This window comes from Panthera tigris, chromosome C1 (assembly GCF_018350195.1).
Source record: "Panthera tigris isolate Pti1 chromosome C1, P.tigris_Pti1_mat1.1, whole genome shotgun sequence".
Lineage (NCBI taxonomy): Eukaryota > Metazoa > Chordata > Mammalia > Carnivora > Felidae > Panthera > Panthera tigris.
The window spans coordinates 210551189-210567895 of NC_056667.1; the positions used below are offsets into that span (position 1 = coordinate 210551189).

The 16707-nt window shown below is 42.9% G+C and overlaps 2 protein-coding genes across 20 annotated transcripts in view; one reads left to right on the forward strand and one right to left on the reverse strand.

Moving 5' to 3' along the window:
• The window catches only part of TRIP12 (thyroid hormone receptor interactor 12), a 138808-nt gene extending 129853 nt beyond the window's left edge, over window positions 1–8955 (reverse strand). For 14 of the 19 annotated variants that reach the window (XM_042995569.1, XM_042995568.1, XM_042995567.1 and 11 more), the window contains exon 1: window positions 7654–7726. The gene's annotated coding sequence lies outside the window, so the exon portion shown is untranslated. Of the gene's footprint in view, window positions 1–3559; window positions 3781–7024; window positions 7159–7316; window positions 7378–7653; window positions 7727–8662; window positions 8684–8933 lie in introns of those variants that run through there. The other 5 variants (XM_042995556.1, XM_042995555.1, XM_042995552.1 and 2 more) reach the window with 5 other exon arrangements.
• The window catches only part of FBXO36 (F-box protein 36), an 88272-nt gene continuing 79339 nt past the window's right edge, over window positions 7775–16707 (forward strand). The window contains exons 1-2 of the mRNA XM_042995570.1: window positions 7775–7897; window positions 8272–8388. Coding sequence (XP_042851504.1) covers window positions 8293–8388 — 96 coding nt within the window. The 5' untranslated portion in view covers window positions 7775–7897; window positions 8272–8292. The remainder of the gene's footprint in view (window positions 7898–8271; window positions 8389–16707) is intronic.

A 16707-nucleotide genomic window follows, 5' to 3' on the forward strand; every position in this document is an offset into this window, starting at 1 on the left:
TACACCTGACATTACTGAGTAACTCACAAAAAGTCATGTTATTAATTCTGGAACAGTACTCTGAATTTAAAAAGAAAAAAATCTCTGAATAAACAATAGACGAATGTGTTAAGACAAAATGATTGCCAGCTTCCACTAAAGATTCCATGACTGGACAGGAGCAACAGGAATCCTTTAGACATCGCCTGCTTATTTACTGGAAGTATTCTAACTACTAAGTAGGGACACTAAACAACAAGTTTTACCTCCACGGCTTCTATCACCCCAAAACTTACCACAAACACGCCTACAACATACAGTCCTAGAAAGGGAAGCAATTTCATTGAAAGACAAATAAAATCTAAAAGCACTTTTTCTTTGCAGTTCACCTACAAAGTAAACATGCCCGTACGCTTTTTTCATGTTGTCACAGCCTACTCAGGGATTAACAATAAAGTCAACATGTCTATTTGTTAAAGCTAATTTCTTGATCTCCCATTTAAGAACCTCAATCAACACAGCCTGAATTTTCTGTTAGTTCATAAATATGGATCCTCTACTGCAAAGGGCCAGTTTAGCTTCCCATCAGCCCCTCGCCTCAATTACACCTTTGCAACTTACCCATTCTTCTCTACCTACCCAAACGATCAAGGCCAGTTCAAGTAGCAAGTCTTCCTCAGTAACTGCAACCTAGGACTGAATCTCTGTCTAAACCTCCGAGGGCCCACTGTATAAAAAACTCAACTTTGTACTTAGTAACAAATATGCACAATGTTAAATGTTGTGTTCTACTATCATAGTTTGAACTCGTTTACAGTAAAGGACATTCCAACGTAAGAGATCTTTTATAAATCACCTATTTCTCCTCCGCACTCTTCAAGAAGGCAAACCTGGTATGGGACCACAAATGCACACGGATTAGTTGCTGAGGAAATATCTGCACGATGAAAGTACTTCCAACAATTTATTCGGCAAAGCCAAATTTTGTGCCCTAATTCTTCTGTTTCTTAATTTAGATTCTCATATCAGGTTTCCTAAACGTAGAAAACCTGCATTTAGAATATCTACGGGATACTTCTGGATGCTAAACGCTATACTATATATAGTTACCAAGTTTGAGAAGTGTTTTTCAACTAAATGAAACAAAAACTCAGGACAGGAACCTTCTGTATTCCTCCCAGCAGAGACCTGGCACACAGTAGCACTTGATAAATACATATCGATAAATATGCTTTTATCTACTGGTAAACAGAATTCTCAAATGCTAAACCTAACATCACAAAGTCAGTAAAATGGTCTAGTGTCTTATCAGTCCCTTAAGTGCATATTTTAATGAACCTAATTCTGAAAAATTTATATTCTAGCATCCTACACTCAGCTACCAAACCCTGAGAAACGAAAATAAGCAAGCAGACAGAAACCATGGCAAATGGTGCTAATAATACTTCATAATATAGTTTCCCAATATGTCACCAGAACGAACTCTATCCCTGCCCATATACCATGCAGGTTAGGAGCCTTGTGCCAGCCACTGTGGGCATGGAAAAATTAAACCTTTAGCACAAGAAGCCAAAAATTTACTTAAGAAGAAGTAAGCAACTAATTATTTAAGGCAGATGGTGAAAGCAGTAACTAGTAAAACGTTATGGAAGAAAGAAGTGAAGAGTAAAACTCTTACAGTAGCTACCCAAAGAAAAAGTTAAACGTGTAAATGTCACTACAAGAGATACAAGATGAGAGAAGGGTATCAGTCCAGGTGGACTCAACAGTCAAAGTCCAGGCAAGAATGCTGAGGTTCCTGGAGTGTGTTCGGAAGGAATGAACAGCTCAACCTGCCCACATCCAGCCCAGGGCGCAACACAGACAAGATTAAAAAATACTGGGGCCGTAGCAGAAGTTACAGCATGTTCATACATTTACTACTTACAAGGAAACTACAAACACTTGGTTTTCAGGAAGATTCACAAAAGGGGGCGGGGGGGCTCCCTATGATCTCCACAAGCCTGCTCTTTAAGGACACAAAACAGCTTAAATTACAACTCAACAGTGAATTTCAGAAGGGCTACCCGAAAAAACTCATTTTGGGTTTTCCAGGGCATCACATATGTTTACCAGGATAAGGACTTCAAATTGAGTTAATTTGACCTTAAGAAGTTATAGCACAAGGTACGTGTATTTATTCAGAATGCTGCCCACGGGTGGAATGAGTAGGAGTTTTGAAGTCAGGGTAGAACTCATTGGTTACCACAGCCAACAAGTTGATTAAAATACCCATTGAAATGCTTTAACTTCAAGTCTTGAAGGCTTGCTGATAGACACTTCAGCTTATAAATAACCTTCAAAGTATGCATTGGGTAGTAACCCAAATTTATAGAAGTACATCCTTTCTAAAAACAAAACAAAAACAAACTCAAATGAGGTATAAAACTCAGCTTTGTACTTAATACACACATTATGTCAAAATCTATTTAGGGCCTCAATCTAGCATTTAAATGATCAACTATTATATGTAAACAAGGGCCAATCGCAGAATATAAATGGCTTGTCCTGATTTTTTTCATATGTGATTTAAAATAACTTGCAGTCTCTAAAATACATATCAACAGATGAAAAAGAAAACTTCTATAATCATTTTTAGGATTAACTAGGATTCAAAATGTTTGTCAAAACGAGACAGACATTAAACCCTTACAAAGTATTTTCACTTACAGTAATATTTTATTCTCACAAGACTTACTCCTCCAAGAAGCATTCAAAGATTCCTTATTATAGGCCAGACACTGCGCTAGATACTAGGGATTAAAAAGGGGGAGGACTGGCTTTAAGGAATTCATAATCGACTCAGGAACGCGATATACTCAAAGACTTTCAAGTCTACCTATGTAACAGAAGCATGCTCTAGGTAGAAGGGTGTTAACAAACGAGGCAATGGTCAGTGCTGCAATGAACCAGTGGAGGAAGAGCCCTGTGTTCCAGTCTAGCTTTGAAGCCTAATCTCCCAAGTAGTGTCTAGCATACAAATGACAATTGAATCTAGGTGGCCATTAGCCACGCTCAGATTAGGTACTTGAAACTCACAAAGGTTAAATTATTTGTCCAAGGTCACAAAGACAGAGGAAAAGGCAGTGAAGATTGCAGCCCAAGTCTACACTCAAATCAGATGTTCACTTGAACAGTGCTGTTCACTAATGAGAGGACAGGGTAGCAGGCAGTGCTTTTCACTCTAGTCCACTAACATGATGTTTTAATTCAAACAGAGCTGCAGAACTATTTGCCAATAGCTTCTGCACACTCAGACAAAATAGGTAGGTCTGAACAATGGACAAGTTCCTTTTTCTTCTGGCCAATCCAGTTTAATGAAACTGTAAGAATCCCAACCCAAGGCTGAAAGGCCTCAGAGAAGAACTACAAAGCAGACTTATTTCAGCCTGGGAAACAACTTCTTTTGCCAATAACCTAAAATCAAGTTAGGATATTGGGTTTAATTAAAGAACTGCATTTTTGAAAATCCAGGACACTGGCCAAGTTAAATTTTACTTAAAAAAAAATCAAGAGACCGGTTCAGCAGAAGTATACTTACCTATTTACTGTTAAGTAGCAGCAAGCACCCACTATGTGTCAGAGTAACCCAGCAAACCAGGCAGAGATTATAAAGAACAATTGCTAGGAGTTTGTGCCTTCAAGAAATCTGTGACACAGCTGTTTGAACTATACAGAGGCAACGAAAGAAAATACACAAATGTAAAGCTCATGTCAAATGTTAAGAACTACAAGCACCAAGATTACATTACAATTGACAGATTATACTTATTGTATAATATCCATCAGATTCTTTCTTACTGTTAAGCCCTTTCCAGCAGTCAGGAAGATATGCAGAGGCTGGGATCACCAAAGCAAATAGCATCCTGAGGAATCTGTTGAGACCAAGAAACTTTCCAAGCAGGAAGGTTGGCTGCATAGTCAGCAAGACTAGGTTAACATTATTGGTTTGGAGTGGGAAGGAAAATGGGTGTTATTTTCAGTGAGGCTTATGAGTGCACCTTCATGCAAAACACAGCTGATACAAGATAATCCTGGACTTGGGGAAACCTATAATCCAGTCAGGAAACAAACGCAACACATGTCAACAAATCTAACGCTATAATCCCAAAATGGAGCCTATTTAGATAACCAAGAAATAAATGGGAAAGATCCTGGGATGGCAGGGTCTGAGGAAGTGCTAGGAAGGGGTGAGCTGAAGTGAACCTAAAATGGTTTAAATAAAGGAAAAGTGCAGGTCAGTCTGGCAGTAACAGGAACCTGAGAGAAGATGAAAAGCAACAAACAGGTTGCTTTTTTCAACCTGAGTCCATCAAATTTCCTCAGCAAATGGAAAAATAAAAGGGCAACTGGTATTCTATTTGCTCAAAAAGATCATCATCCACCTAAAAGAAAAAAACAAAACACCTCCTCCCTAAATTCTGTAAAAAAAAAAAATTAGATTTGGCAAGGTTTTCCCTTCATTGTAGACTCTGACATTATAAAGTCAATTCCGTAAGAGCCACGAGGCGAAACAGGTACATGTGTTATCAATAATGAAAATGTGAAGAAATTTCTCTAAATATGATTAACAAATTTCTTCAGGAGAAAGTATGGTAGAAATCTACCATGCTGATGCAAAAAACCAAAAACCAAAACCAAAACCTACCAATCAACCAATCAACCAACCAACCCAAGAGTAACTTAACAGAAACTGGGGCCAAGTTCCACTACCAATTTAACAGCAGTTTCAAAAAATAAGTCGCTGTAACTTACCTTACATCAAGGTCACCGCCCCCCCACCCTTCACCATCACTGGTGAAAAGCTCTAAGTGTTCTTAATGGCCTCAAACAGCAAATGTAATTTTCTAAAACTAATGATAATATATTACACTTATTTAGCAGTTTGTAATTTTTCACAGCCATTGTATCCACTGGGTCTCACCACCACCCAGTGAGGTAAGATAGTGACTGCCCATCCCCATTTTACAGATTAACTGGAGACCAGATAGGATAAGTGAAAAGCTCAAGGTCACACAGCTACTGTCAGTGTGTGAATTCCCATGAGTTTGTGTCTCTTTGCTGGGATGATGTGATTAAAATAGGATCATAAAATCTTCCGTAGATAACATTAACCCAGTAATCTTAAAAGTTAGAATGGAAAAGTAAACATTACTTCAAATTTACTTTGCTAGGTGGAAGCATTGATTTTACACTGGCCTAGCATCCCTTTCACTTTTTTAAAATAATTATTTTAGTTGAGCAGCTTCTAGAACTCTAACTGCCTGAAGTATTCTAAAACTTAGAAAGTAAATGAAAAACTAAAACAAAAAGCCTGTTCACGACACAAACTTAAACAGTAATTGTCAGCAGAGCAGACTTAAAAACCACTCAAACTCCTTAAAAACTGGGAATGGAATAGAAACAATGATAATGTTTATTACAGTCCTTAAATTCTTACGGATACTGGCACATTCATAGAAAGGCAGATGCGAACAAAGCCCACAACCTCAACCTCCAACCATGTTAATATGCTCTCTTAAGCATAAAATAAATGAAATAAAAACTCTGCCAACAATCTCACAAAGATGATGTTAAAAGCCCAATTCAATCTTTCTGGGGTTGAACACGGAGCAGGGTTGTTTCAAAATGAAGAACTGGAAATTTTGTTTACTCTCAAATTCCTAATACTGACCTCTTTGCATAATCTAAGTATGAAAATAAATCTCAATAAAACCATCTGCAACTTATTGTCTCTAAATCTGATAAGGCCATTCCTCAATCCTAGCTGCTCCCTCCACACACACACACCCCCCACCCCGTGTAAATGCGACACACACACACAGGCCTCATATATAGGCCTCTTGCCTTTTCCTCCAACAACTAGGACCTTTGTTCAGAGCGTCGGTTTTTTGCCCCACTCAATAGCTCTTTCAACTTTCCACCCTATATTTTTTGTTTTGTTTTGTTTTTAGAGAGGAGATCCTCAGCCTCCACTTCCTGGGTCATTAAAAAATGAAATGCCAAAAATACCTATAGAGACACTGGAGAGCAATGGAAAGTTGAACACAGCACTAAAGGGCCTACAAAACGGAGTAAAGCCCGGGGATCGGGTGATTTGGCAACCCAGGCAGGATCCGGGGAAGGCCGACTAGGAAAGGAGGCAGCAGGGGAGCAGTTAGACGGCCACTCAGAACACGTTCGCTGCGCTATTAAACGTACCCCCCGCACCCCTCACACACGAACGTTTACTCACTGCCACAGTCCCTCCTTCAATTAACTAACGAAGCAATTAAACTATACCCACCGCCAGACACGATGCTTAAGCTAACCGTCCCCAAAGTAAAACGACGTTATCAAAAACCAACCAACCTGTCTTAAGGGTTTAGGAGCAGCCCCTTCCGTTCTCTCACCACACAAGGGTAACCAATTCCCCTCCCGTCCCGTCCCCCCCCCCCCCAAACCCGCCCCGGCCGTTCAAATGTGTTATTTCCTCCCGATTTGCATGTGTTTTTAAATCTTTATTTTCTCCCCTGTAGCAAATTAAGGATTTCTGTTCTTCTGAGGAAGGAAGCGCCACGAAGGACAGGATTGGGGATTTTCCAACCTTCGTTATTTGAAGTCCCCTCTAACTTGTTTCTCAACTAAAAACCCACTCACTATGGAGGAGGATGGAGGAGAGGGTGAACTGAATGGGCAAACGATATAATAGGTTTTATGTAATCCACATATAAATAAATTAATCGCCTGACTCGCTTTGAATACTAATACGATTGGAGTGACAATTGGTCCACCCCCCTCCCAAGTCCTGAACCCCCACCCCCCATTTCCATCCTGATCTATTTAGAAGCATGCTCTGCTCCTCTCAGCCAAGTTTCTCGGCCTCTTTTCCAGCCCCCCTGCACGCCCGTCTCGTCATCATCCTCGCTCAGCCTCAACTTCCCACGGCTAAAGAAACAGCCCAGCGCAGACCCCGTCTCCGGGCTCGCCCGCCCACAACCCTCCCCCTTGGCAGGAAACCCCTTACTGCGGTCTAAAGTCACTCCGGCCTCTCCCTCCTCTGACCCTCGCTTCCCACAACTGTTGTCACTCGAGCTGCTCCCTAGTTTCCATTTCCGGGCCGTCCCCGGCCCTGGAGCCTCTCCTCTCCCGGTTTCCGGGCCCCCCATCCCATTTCCGGGGAACCCTTGCCGTCTTCACACCCCCCACCTGCACTTCCGGCCCCCCACTTTCTCGCTTCCTAGAGGCCCTCCAAGCTCCAAAGCCCACTTCCGGCCCCCCCGGCCACCACCGGGCTCCCCAAGACCCGCACGCCTTACCCCGGTTCCGTGAAGGGCCCTCCTCATCGCGGGGGGCCTGAGCGGGGACCCAGCGAACCCTCCTCCCCCCCCACCCCCCCCGCTCCCGCCCGGCCCCGGTCTCCCTCGAGCGTCTCGCCCGTCAACCCCCGACCCGGTCCTTCCGCGGCCCCGCCGCCGCCGGGAGCAGGCCGAGCGGGGGCCGAATCGCGGCGATGACACAACCGGGCTTCCTGGGACTTTCTGTTCCAGCTCCTCCCCACCCCCCCCCTCGTCGCCCCCCCCCCAGCCCCTCACCCCCTCGTACAACCCCCTCCCCCAAGCCTGGCCCGGCCACTCAGACCTGCGCCCCAATTACCTAGTTGGGCCCCAAAGTCTCCGGTCCGGACTCGGTGGCGCGGCAGTAACTTCCACTCGCTCCCCCCACCCCCCCCGGCGGCGGCGGCGGCGGCGGCGGCTCCTCGGGTCCCTTCAATTATCAGCTGAGCCGCAGCACCGCGGCCGGCGTGCGCCTCCGCCCGCGCCGCCTCCCTCCCCGCCCGTTCCAACACCCTCCGGGAACTACTTTGCCCGCTGCCTCCGGGTCACGGGCTCGTCCGCGGGTAAGGCCCCGCTGCCTACACGCAACTCATCACATCGCCCCTCCCTCCCCCACCGCCCGGCGTGACTCTCCCAGCGGCCTGAGCTCTCCTCCCGATCCCTTCGAGGGACCAGGAAGGGGAATGTGGGGCTCCGCTTGATATCCCTCCGCCGGGGTCACCCCCTCCCCTCCGTGGCAGCAGGAACTAATTCCCCTTCGGGTCACCGGGGACCTGAGGGTGGAAATCTCACGGATCAGTGTTCCCTCTGACTCTTGGGAGAAGGGGCCATCACCCTAAGGAAGAAACCCCCTGCTAGCTCAAAACCGGGTTCGATTTAAACTAGGGCTTTGGCCCCATGACCCCAATCAAGCCCCGCCCCTTCCTGGTTGTCTTAGCGACGGCGGTGGCGTCCCAAGATGGCGTCGTGGCTGCCGGAGACTCTGTTCGAAATTGTAGGACAAGGCCCAGCGCCGAGCAAAGACTATTACCAGTTATTGGTCACCCGGTCCCAGGCAAGTGCGAGGCGCGGTTTACCCTTTCTAAGCTCCCTGCCGCCCCGGTGGAGCGCGGAACGCTAGCCCCGCTAGGCCGAGAGCGACTGTGGCCCGCCGGAAGCGTCCGGTCCCAGCTCCGAGCCGGGAGATTTCCCTCGTCACCTCGGCCTCCTCGGCCGGCTCCTCCGTAGTCCGCGTGCCTTTTCCCACCCCAAGGGCCGCTCGTCCCTGGCGAGCTTTCCCGCCTCCCCACATCGCACCCCGCTCCCTTCCTGCCACCGAGGGTTCCTACCCGCAGAGTTCCCTCCGCGCGAAGAGAAAAACAGGCGTCCCCGGCTTGCGTGCAGCCTCACCTCAGCGTGGGAAGGAGAGAAAGAAAGACTCAGCCAAGTGTCCCAAGGAGGAGCCGGCAGGGGAGGGGAGAAAGGGAAGATCTCTTTTCCAGGGTAGGAGTTAATCATGGGGGATTTTAAAAATCTCATTGTGGTCTTTACGGGTACCACGACCACATCAAAACTTCCTTATTTCTAGTAGGAATTGATCGTTGAGAGCTCTCCCCTTACCTTTTTGGAGCCCCTTCTATCCCATTGAAAGTGTGCGGGGGGTGGTACAAAAATGTTTCAGCTGCTCTGCGCGTCGGCCCCACCCATAATGACATCTGCTCCACAACAATAAGACCGAGGATTATGTTATCGCTGGAGTGAAGTAACCATCAGCCTATTTTTATGACTACTTTAGCTATTTAAGGTGGGCTTTTGGATGATTTATTGTGCCCATGAAATGATCAAGTTGAACTGGGCCTCCAGTCGGAACCCGTTTTCTGATTCCTGGCTGAGCTTAAGCCTGTCACTGAGATAAAGCACCTTGTACTTTAATAGATGGTATTTCTATAAAATGAAATTTAGAACTTTGTATATATTTGTTTTAGTGTAGATCTTGAATATTGCATCAGTTTTCCCGTGAGCCCTTAAGTAGGTAGAGAATGCTTTTTTTTATAGCTTCAAAAGCATCTTTTAAAGTAAAAATGATACATATTTTATTGTTTAAACTTGAGATGTTTAAATATTGCAAGTGTAGTGTCAGTAATAAAAGCGTGATAGCCTATCAAACTTAAATATTTGATTGAACATTTTGGGGGGAATTTTTACACATTTAATTAGAATTTCTTAAAAGCTGAAATTCACTGTTTTGTACATTTTGGGACTATCTTCCATTTGTTCTAAGAGGTATGATCCTAACAGTTTCTTACTTTCTAACATTAGTGATTGAAAGCAATAACATGTTACATAGTCATACTTCATTTTCTCTTTTCATCTACCTCACGTAAGTTAAAATGTTCTAATGTTTACAGTCTTTTCCATAATTTGTCTTTTAAACATTTTTTTGAGATTTTTCTTTTTCTTGAAGGTCTGGTATTACAAGTGTCTATAATGTTGTAAGCCTCAACAAATGAATAGTTGTTTACTTTTTTATTTTAGTAAATTAACCATTAAGAGTGCCTGGCATTAGTTTTCCCCAGGAATGCTTCCCTTGTTGATGTCGTTCAGACTTTGCTCTGTAGTCTAACTTGGGCACATGCCTGTGTTTTATGAAATCCCCCCCTCCCCCCACGCAAGTATTCTTAATTTTTTCTCTTTCCTTCTTTTTTTTTTTTTAACAGATCAAAAACTGGTTTTTATTTCAGGCCCTATTCTTCCTGTCAATTGCTTCTATAAAAAATCCTTTTCAAGCTGATCCATTTTCTTTTTTAAGCAGATGGAATATATCCACTATAGTTCTACCAGTGAGAGTTCATCTCAAATCTGATTAATTCACTCTCTTTTTAAAGTAAAATTTGTTGTAAAAAATAGTAAGCCAAAAAAATAGTCTTTTCAGTCAACCGTCTTGAGAATATGCTATTTTCTAACCACAGGATAATTTTTCTAAGTCTCAGCACAGGAAACCAAACATCCACTAAGAGGTGGTCTGACATAAATAAGGACTAAAAGACTAGCATTAAACTATGTTTTATAAGATGGACTTTTTCTGGAATGACTTTGTAAAATTTTTCCTTTCTCTTTCTTCTTTTATTTAAAAAAAAATATTGTATATTATTCAAAATATACCCCAGATTTAGATAGATCTTTCTTTCCCTCTGATTCTCTTTTTTATTCTTTTTCACTGCTTTTATTTTTATTGACTTTAAATTCAAATGATTGCACATTTGACATGGGTTTGAAGACAGGTATCTCTCTCATTAGGGTCAGACCATGGTTGGTATAGCACAGAATATAAATGTTGTACATAAATATTTTCTTTGCTTCTTATACAGTAACATTAAATATATATTTTAATGCTTATAGAGGCATTCCCAGTTAACAACTTGATGCTATGATGTTTTGTTTTTTTCCCAAGAAAGGAACTTATAGAATATAGCTTGTGGTTAATATGGCTTCTCAAATTCAATTTTTTTTTTTAATGTTTATTTACTTATTTTGAGAGACAGCAAGCAGGCTGTGCAAGTTGAGGAGGGTTGACAGAAAGGAAGAGAGAGAATCCCAAGCAGGCTCTGCAGTGACAGCACAGCCCCCAATGCTGGGGACTTACAGACTGAGACTCAGACTTACAAACTGGGAAATCATGACCTGAGCCAAAATCAAGAGTTAGTCAGTTAACCAACTGAGCTACCAGGCACCCTTCAAATTCGATCTTTATAATGATCTTAGAAAAATCAATGCACTGCTTTCTAAATCAAAGGTTTACCCAATTATTTTCACCTAGTTTTAGTAGTAAATATATTTTCTTATGTTGGTTTCTAATTCTTTGAAAACTAGTAGATTAATAGTAAGAGCTGGAAAGAACCTTGAATGTTATTTAGGCAAGGGATATTCCACACTTCACCTCTAAGAAAATCTTAAATCGTGACCCTTTGCTTAATTGTAATCAGCAAGTTGGCATTTACTATGGGGATGCAAAATATAAGATTTCTGCCTTCAAAGATTTCATCTTTCATTCCACCAATATGTATTAAGCACCTTTTAAAGTTTATTTATTTATTTTAAGAGAGAGAGCGATTCCCAAGCAGCCTTGGAGCCCAGCACAGGGCATTAACTGTGAGATCAAGACCTGAGCTGAAATCAAGAGTCTGATGTTTAACTGACTGAGCTACCCAGGTGCCCAAGCACCTTTTCTATACCTTTTATATGTACTGTTCTAGATGCTGGGGAAACATCAGTGAACCAAACAAAAGTCCCTCCTCTCTGAAGTATATAACCTAGGTAGGAGCAAACAGTTAGTGATTTGATTTATATAAACACTGAAATAGTTTTTTTTTTTTTTTTTTTTTAAGAACAGAGGAAGTTCATCACCAAGTTAATGAGTAGCACAGATGCTTTAAAATCCGAGTCCAGGGACACCTAGGTGGCTCAGTCGGTTGAGTATCTGACTTTGGCTCCGGTCAGGATCTCGCGATTCATGGTTTCCAGCCCTGCGTCGGGCTCTGTGCTGACAGTTCAGAGCCTGGAGCCTGCCTCAGATTCTGTCTCCCTCTCTCTCTGCCCCTCTCCCCCCCCTTCTCTCCCTCTCCCCGCCCTTCTCTCCCTCTCCCCCCCTTCTCTCCCTCTCCCCCCCTTCTCTCCCTCTCCCCCCCTTCTCTCCCTCTCCCCCCCTTCTCTCCCTCTCCCCCTTCTCTCCCTCTCTCAAAAATGAATAAACATTAAAAAAACTTTTTAAATAAATTGTGAGTTCAGAGGAAGCAAAAGTCACTTTAGGCTAGGAGGCTCAGGAGGGTACTATTATCAATATTTGACTCTTGAAATTCTATCTTCTTCGTTCTCTTGAAATGGAAGTATTGCTTAAGGTCACAACTAGTGGCTTAGGTTAATGTGACAAATACTGGAAAACTGCGGGAAGCATTAACTGTAAGCTAAGTAGATGAGAACTGGCGGATACTGGCCTCTTGCACCTGTGTTAGACGGTTGTCCCTGGAGAAGCAACGTGTGATAGTCACCCCAGCAAATGAAAAGAGGGAGAATTGCGTAATAGATGACCTTAATTTACCTATTTTACTTAATCCTCCTAAAGACTCCAATAAGATACCTAAAGCAATGTCATCTGAAAAAAAAATTCCAAAAGTTCATTCCCCCAAAAATGACCAGTATTTTTGACATGCTTTAGAGTTGCAGCACTGACAGACTGAAAACACCCGAGGTCGCATGCCAGCCTCTGACAGGAAACTGTCTTCTCCAAAGACTTCTGAAAAAGGAATGAAAACTAGACTTGGTGAGAATGCCTGGGTGGCTCAGTCGGTTCAGCTACGGACTCTTGGTTTCAGCTCAGGTCATGATCTTGTGGTCGTAGGACTGAGCCCCATCTCGGGCTCCATGCTGAGTGTGGAGCCTGCTTGGGATTCTCTCTCTCTCTCTCTCTCTCTCTCTCTCTCTCTCTCTCTGCCCCTCCCCCACACAGGCTGTCTCAAATAAATTAAAAAAAAAAAACTAGGTGACTGACGTTTAAACGTTGCAACAAAGAATCCTGCAGGTACTACTTAAAACTGCACAGCAATTTTAAAGATATAAGATCCAAGCACAGCCTAATAAAAATGTTAATACATACACCCTTTGACCCTGCAAATCCATCTCTAGGATTTTCTATGCAAAAATGCTTTCACATAAGTACTAGGATCTGTGAGCAAGAAACTCACCAGAGTGAAATAATTGTAAAAACATCTTTCCATTAGTGGAAATTTGGTTAAACTGTGAATCATTCATACCGTAGAACACTCTGCAACCTTTTAAAAAAACAACGTGCCAGAGCTCTTCAGTAGACCAAATCTTAAGCAAGAAAAGCAAGTTGCTGGGTTAAACATATCCTATAGGAAAAAACAACCACCAGAGTAGTTTTATTTTTTTTTAATAAATGTTAATGGCGTTTAAATAAGTGTAAGAGGAAACAGCTGAAGTGCATCACTCAGAGATGGAATTAGTGATTGCTTTCACTTCCTGCATTATGGTTTTTTGTTTTTTTTTTTATTTTTTTATTTTTGAGAGCGAGACAGCACAAGCTGGGGAGGGGCAGAGAGAGAGGGAGACAGAATCCGAAGCAGGCTCCAGGCTCTGAGCGGTCAGCACAGAGCCCAACTCGGGGCTCAAACTCATGAACCGTGAGATCGTGACCTGAGCTGAAGTTGGACGCTCAGCCAACTGAGCCACCCAGGGGCCCCTGCATTATGTGTTTTTGAAAGATCCGAGTTTTTGTACAATGAGCATTTATTTTTGTAATCAGAGAAAAGCAGGAAAAATGAAAATGGAAGCGGATAACACTTACTCTGAGCAGCCCTGCTCCGTACATTAGCTTCCACCTGCTGTACCGGTACCGCCTTTCAGCCACCTCCCACCTTAAATAATGAGCAGCATTAATAACTGTGTCACCAGGTTCTACTGATGGGGGGAGGGGTTCTAATTCAACAAGTTTAGAAGGTGCAAATGGGTTAATGGCTACTTAGGAAATTTTAAGGTCTAGAAACTTCTGATTTTACATTTTTTGCTTTTGTCTCTTGTTTTTTAATGTAGATGATAATTACTTTTGAGAAAGTACAACTTTGTTCTCTTGCTTTGTTGCGGATGACATAGTATTATTGAGCTAAAAAGGAGATATAGAAAAGAAAATAAGGCAGAGGTCATCCACTGAATAGATTTATATGCCCCCACCCCATAAAGCTTAAAGAACAGAACCTCTCAAGTAATCTAAAATTATACTAACTAGGGACGCCTGGCTGGCTCAGTCAGTGTTGCATGTGACTCTTGATCTCAGGGTTGTGGATTCGAGCCCCACGTTGGGTGTAGACATTACTTAAAACTTTCTAAATAAATAAAAAGCATATTAACTAGACACCAGGTTGCACATTTTGGAAGTAGGATGGGGTGCAGTCAACTTGTTATCATGATGGCATTTTCCCAGAGGCCCCAGGAGCCCCTAAATCATGCCTTACTCTAGCCCTGCTTCCCACATAGGGTCCCCAAGAATCACATACATGGAGAAGATAACAGCAGAGGGGAGTAAACGTACATTCCCCTTTTGCTTCTGGTAACTCTTGCCTTGTCCCTAAGGGGACGTCTCCCCCTGATGGACTGATGTCATGCCATTATCTCTGACATCAAGCTGTTGCGGCCATTCTGCCCAGTGGCCACCAGCCACAGCCAAAACGTTTCCACGCAGAACTGCCGTTCCTTTTTTTTTTTTTTTTTTAATGTTTATTTTATTTTTGAGAGAGAGCGCGAGCTGAGGAGGGGCAGAAAGGAAGACACAGAATCTGAAGCAGGGTCTAGGCTCCACGCTGTCAGCACAGAGCCCTATGCGGCGCTCGAACCCACAAACCATGAGATCCTGACCTGAGCCAAAGTCTGATACTTAACCGGCTGAGCCACCCCGGCTCCCCTGCCGCTCCTTTTAAAGTCCAAAACTCAGCGGAATGCTTGCCTTAGCTTATTTTCCTCTTGCCTATTATTTACGATTTGACCTATCCCCCTCTTTGGGGGCTATCTCTTTGTCTCCCAAAGCTCCTTGTTCTTCCCTCTGCTGTTAAATATAGGCTTTTCCCCTCTTCACTCTTAGAACGTCCGGTCCTCTGCTCCAGGCCCTCCTCGGGAGTGTTCTGGTTTTCCCACCTCTTTCTGACCTGCAGCGACCTACACCTGCCCTGAGCTCCCTGCCCTGCCCCACGGGTTCCGCCAGGTGTTCACGCCTCCTGCATTGTCCTTCCATTGTCCTTCCTCAGACCTGACGCCCTTCGGGGAAAAATGATTGCCAGCCCGTGACACTCCAGGAGGCACCCGATTCGAATTGTCAAGTGGCTTTTCATCAGAGATGGAAATTCCTTTTCATTTTCCAAAGTGACGTGGCACTTTTGGGGAGAGGGGGATAAAATAATACAAATAAGCTGATCAAATTCTTAAAAATTACAATATTCAGTGCCTTACCATATTAGAAGCCAGTTGTCCGGCGACTCCTAAACCCTCATTTCAAAATTACACGAGGGCCCGACAGAGCGCCAGGATCATATCTTTTCTCAGGTAAATCGTTCATTGGGCACCTATGAGCACCTACTCATTCTGGGCAGTTAATTTGGTCTCGCCCTACACTGACACAGATTTGTCTCCTAATTATATGGGGCAGTAGAGCACTTAATTGGGAGTCACTGAGTCATGGGTTCTTTTATTCCTCCTGCTAGCCTGCAAGCTCTTGACCTGGGGCAAGGCACTTCATTTTTCTGGGCCCCAGTTGCCTCATCAACGTCGTAAGTTTCCTAGTCCAAGAGAGCACGAAGGTTTATTCCATTTCTAAAATGCTGTTTTGCATGAAAGTGGTATTTCATCCTGGAAAAAGCACTCGATTTTTTTTTTTTTTTTTGAGAAAAATTAGATTTGCATTGAAGATTCTATATTAGTAGCTATGTGACCTGGTATAAGTCTCCACCTGCCTGAGGTTCCAGCTCTTCATCTGTAAAATGAGCCATTCAGCTCTTGGCTATTTCACAGATACAGTAAAAGCCAGATATATATATATATATATATATATATATATATATATATATATATATATATATATATATACATAAAGCACTCCAGGCCAGTGTTTTTCAAAGAGAGGTTGTCTGATCAAATAGGATTGGAAAATCCTGGGTCAAACACGGTCTCTTTGCTTCCCTTCTCCGGAATTTGTCAGAGCCTTTCAAATCCTGCTGTCCACCATGAATCTCTCAAGGAGACTGTACCTTGGAGCTTTTCCTATAGGCTTGTGACTCTGGAACCCCCTTTTCTCTGAGTATCTCAGGAGCTGAGGTTCTGGGGAATATTGACTGCAAAATACCTACCAGTGTGCCTGGTACAGAGCGGCCAACTACTGAAGAAATGTTTCTTGTGTTGTTTTCTTCCAGTGCCAAACCAGCCAAATTTCACCTTTTCCATAAAAGGATGATAGTAACTCTTTCCTCACCTCCTTTTTTATTTTTATTTTTTATGTTTACAATTAGCTTATGTTTCCACAAAGTACCTATTGGTGTTTTGATTGGGATTGCAATGAATATATAGCTTCATTTGTGGTGAATTGACATCTTTATGATATCAAGTTTCCAATCAACAAATACAGTATACCCATTTTCTAGAATTTTTTTAGGTATTCTTTAATTTTGGTCAACAATATCTTATAGTATGGAAATCTTATATTTTTGTTAGATTTCTAGGTGTTTACCTATTTTATCGTAAGTTATATTGCTTCTTAAAATTGTATTTTCTATTTATGGCTACTAATGAAAACAATTGATTTTAGGGGTGCATGGGTGGCTCACATCACGATCTCATG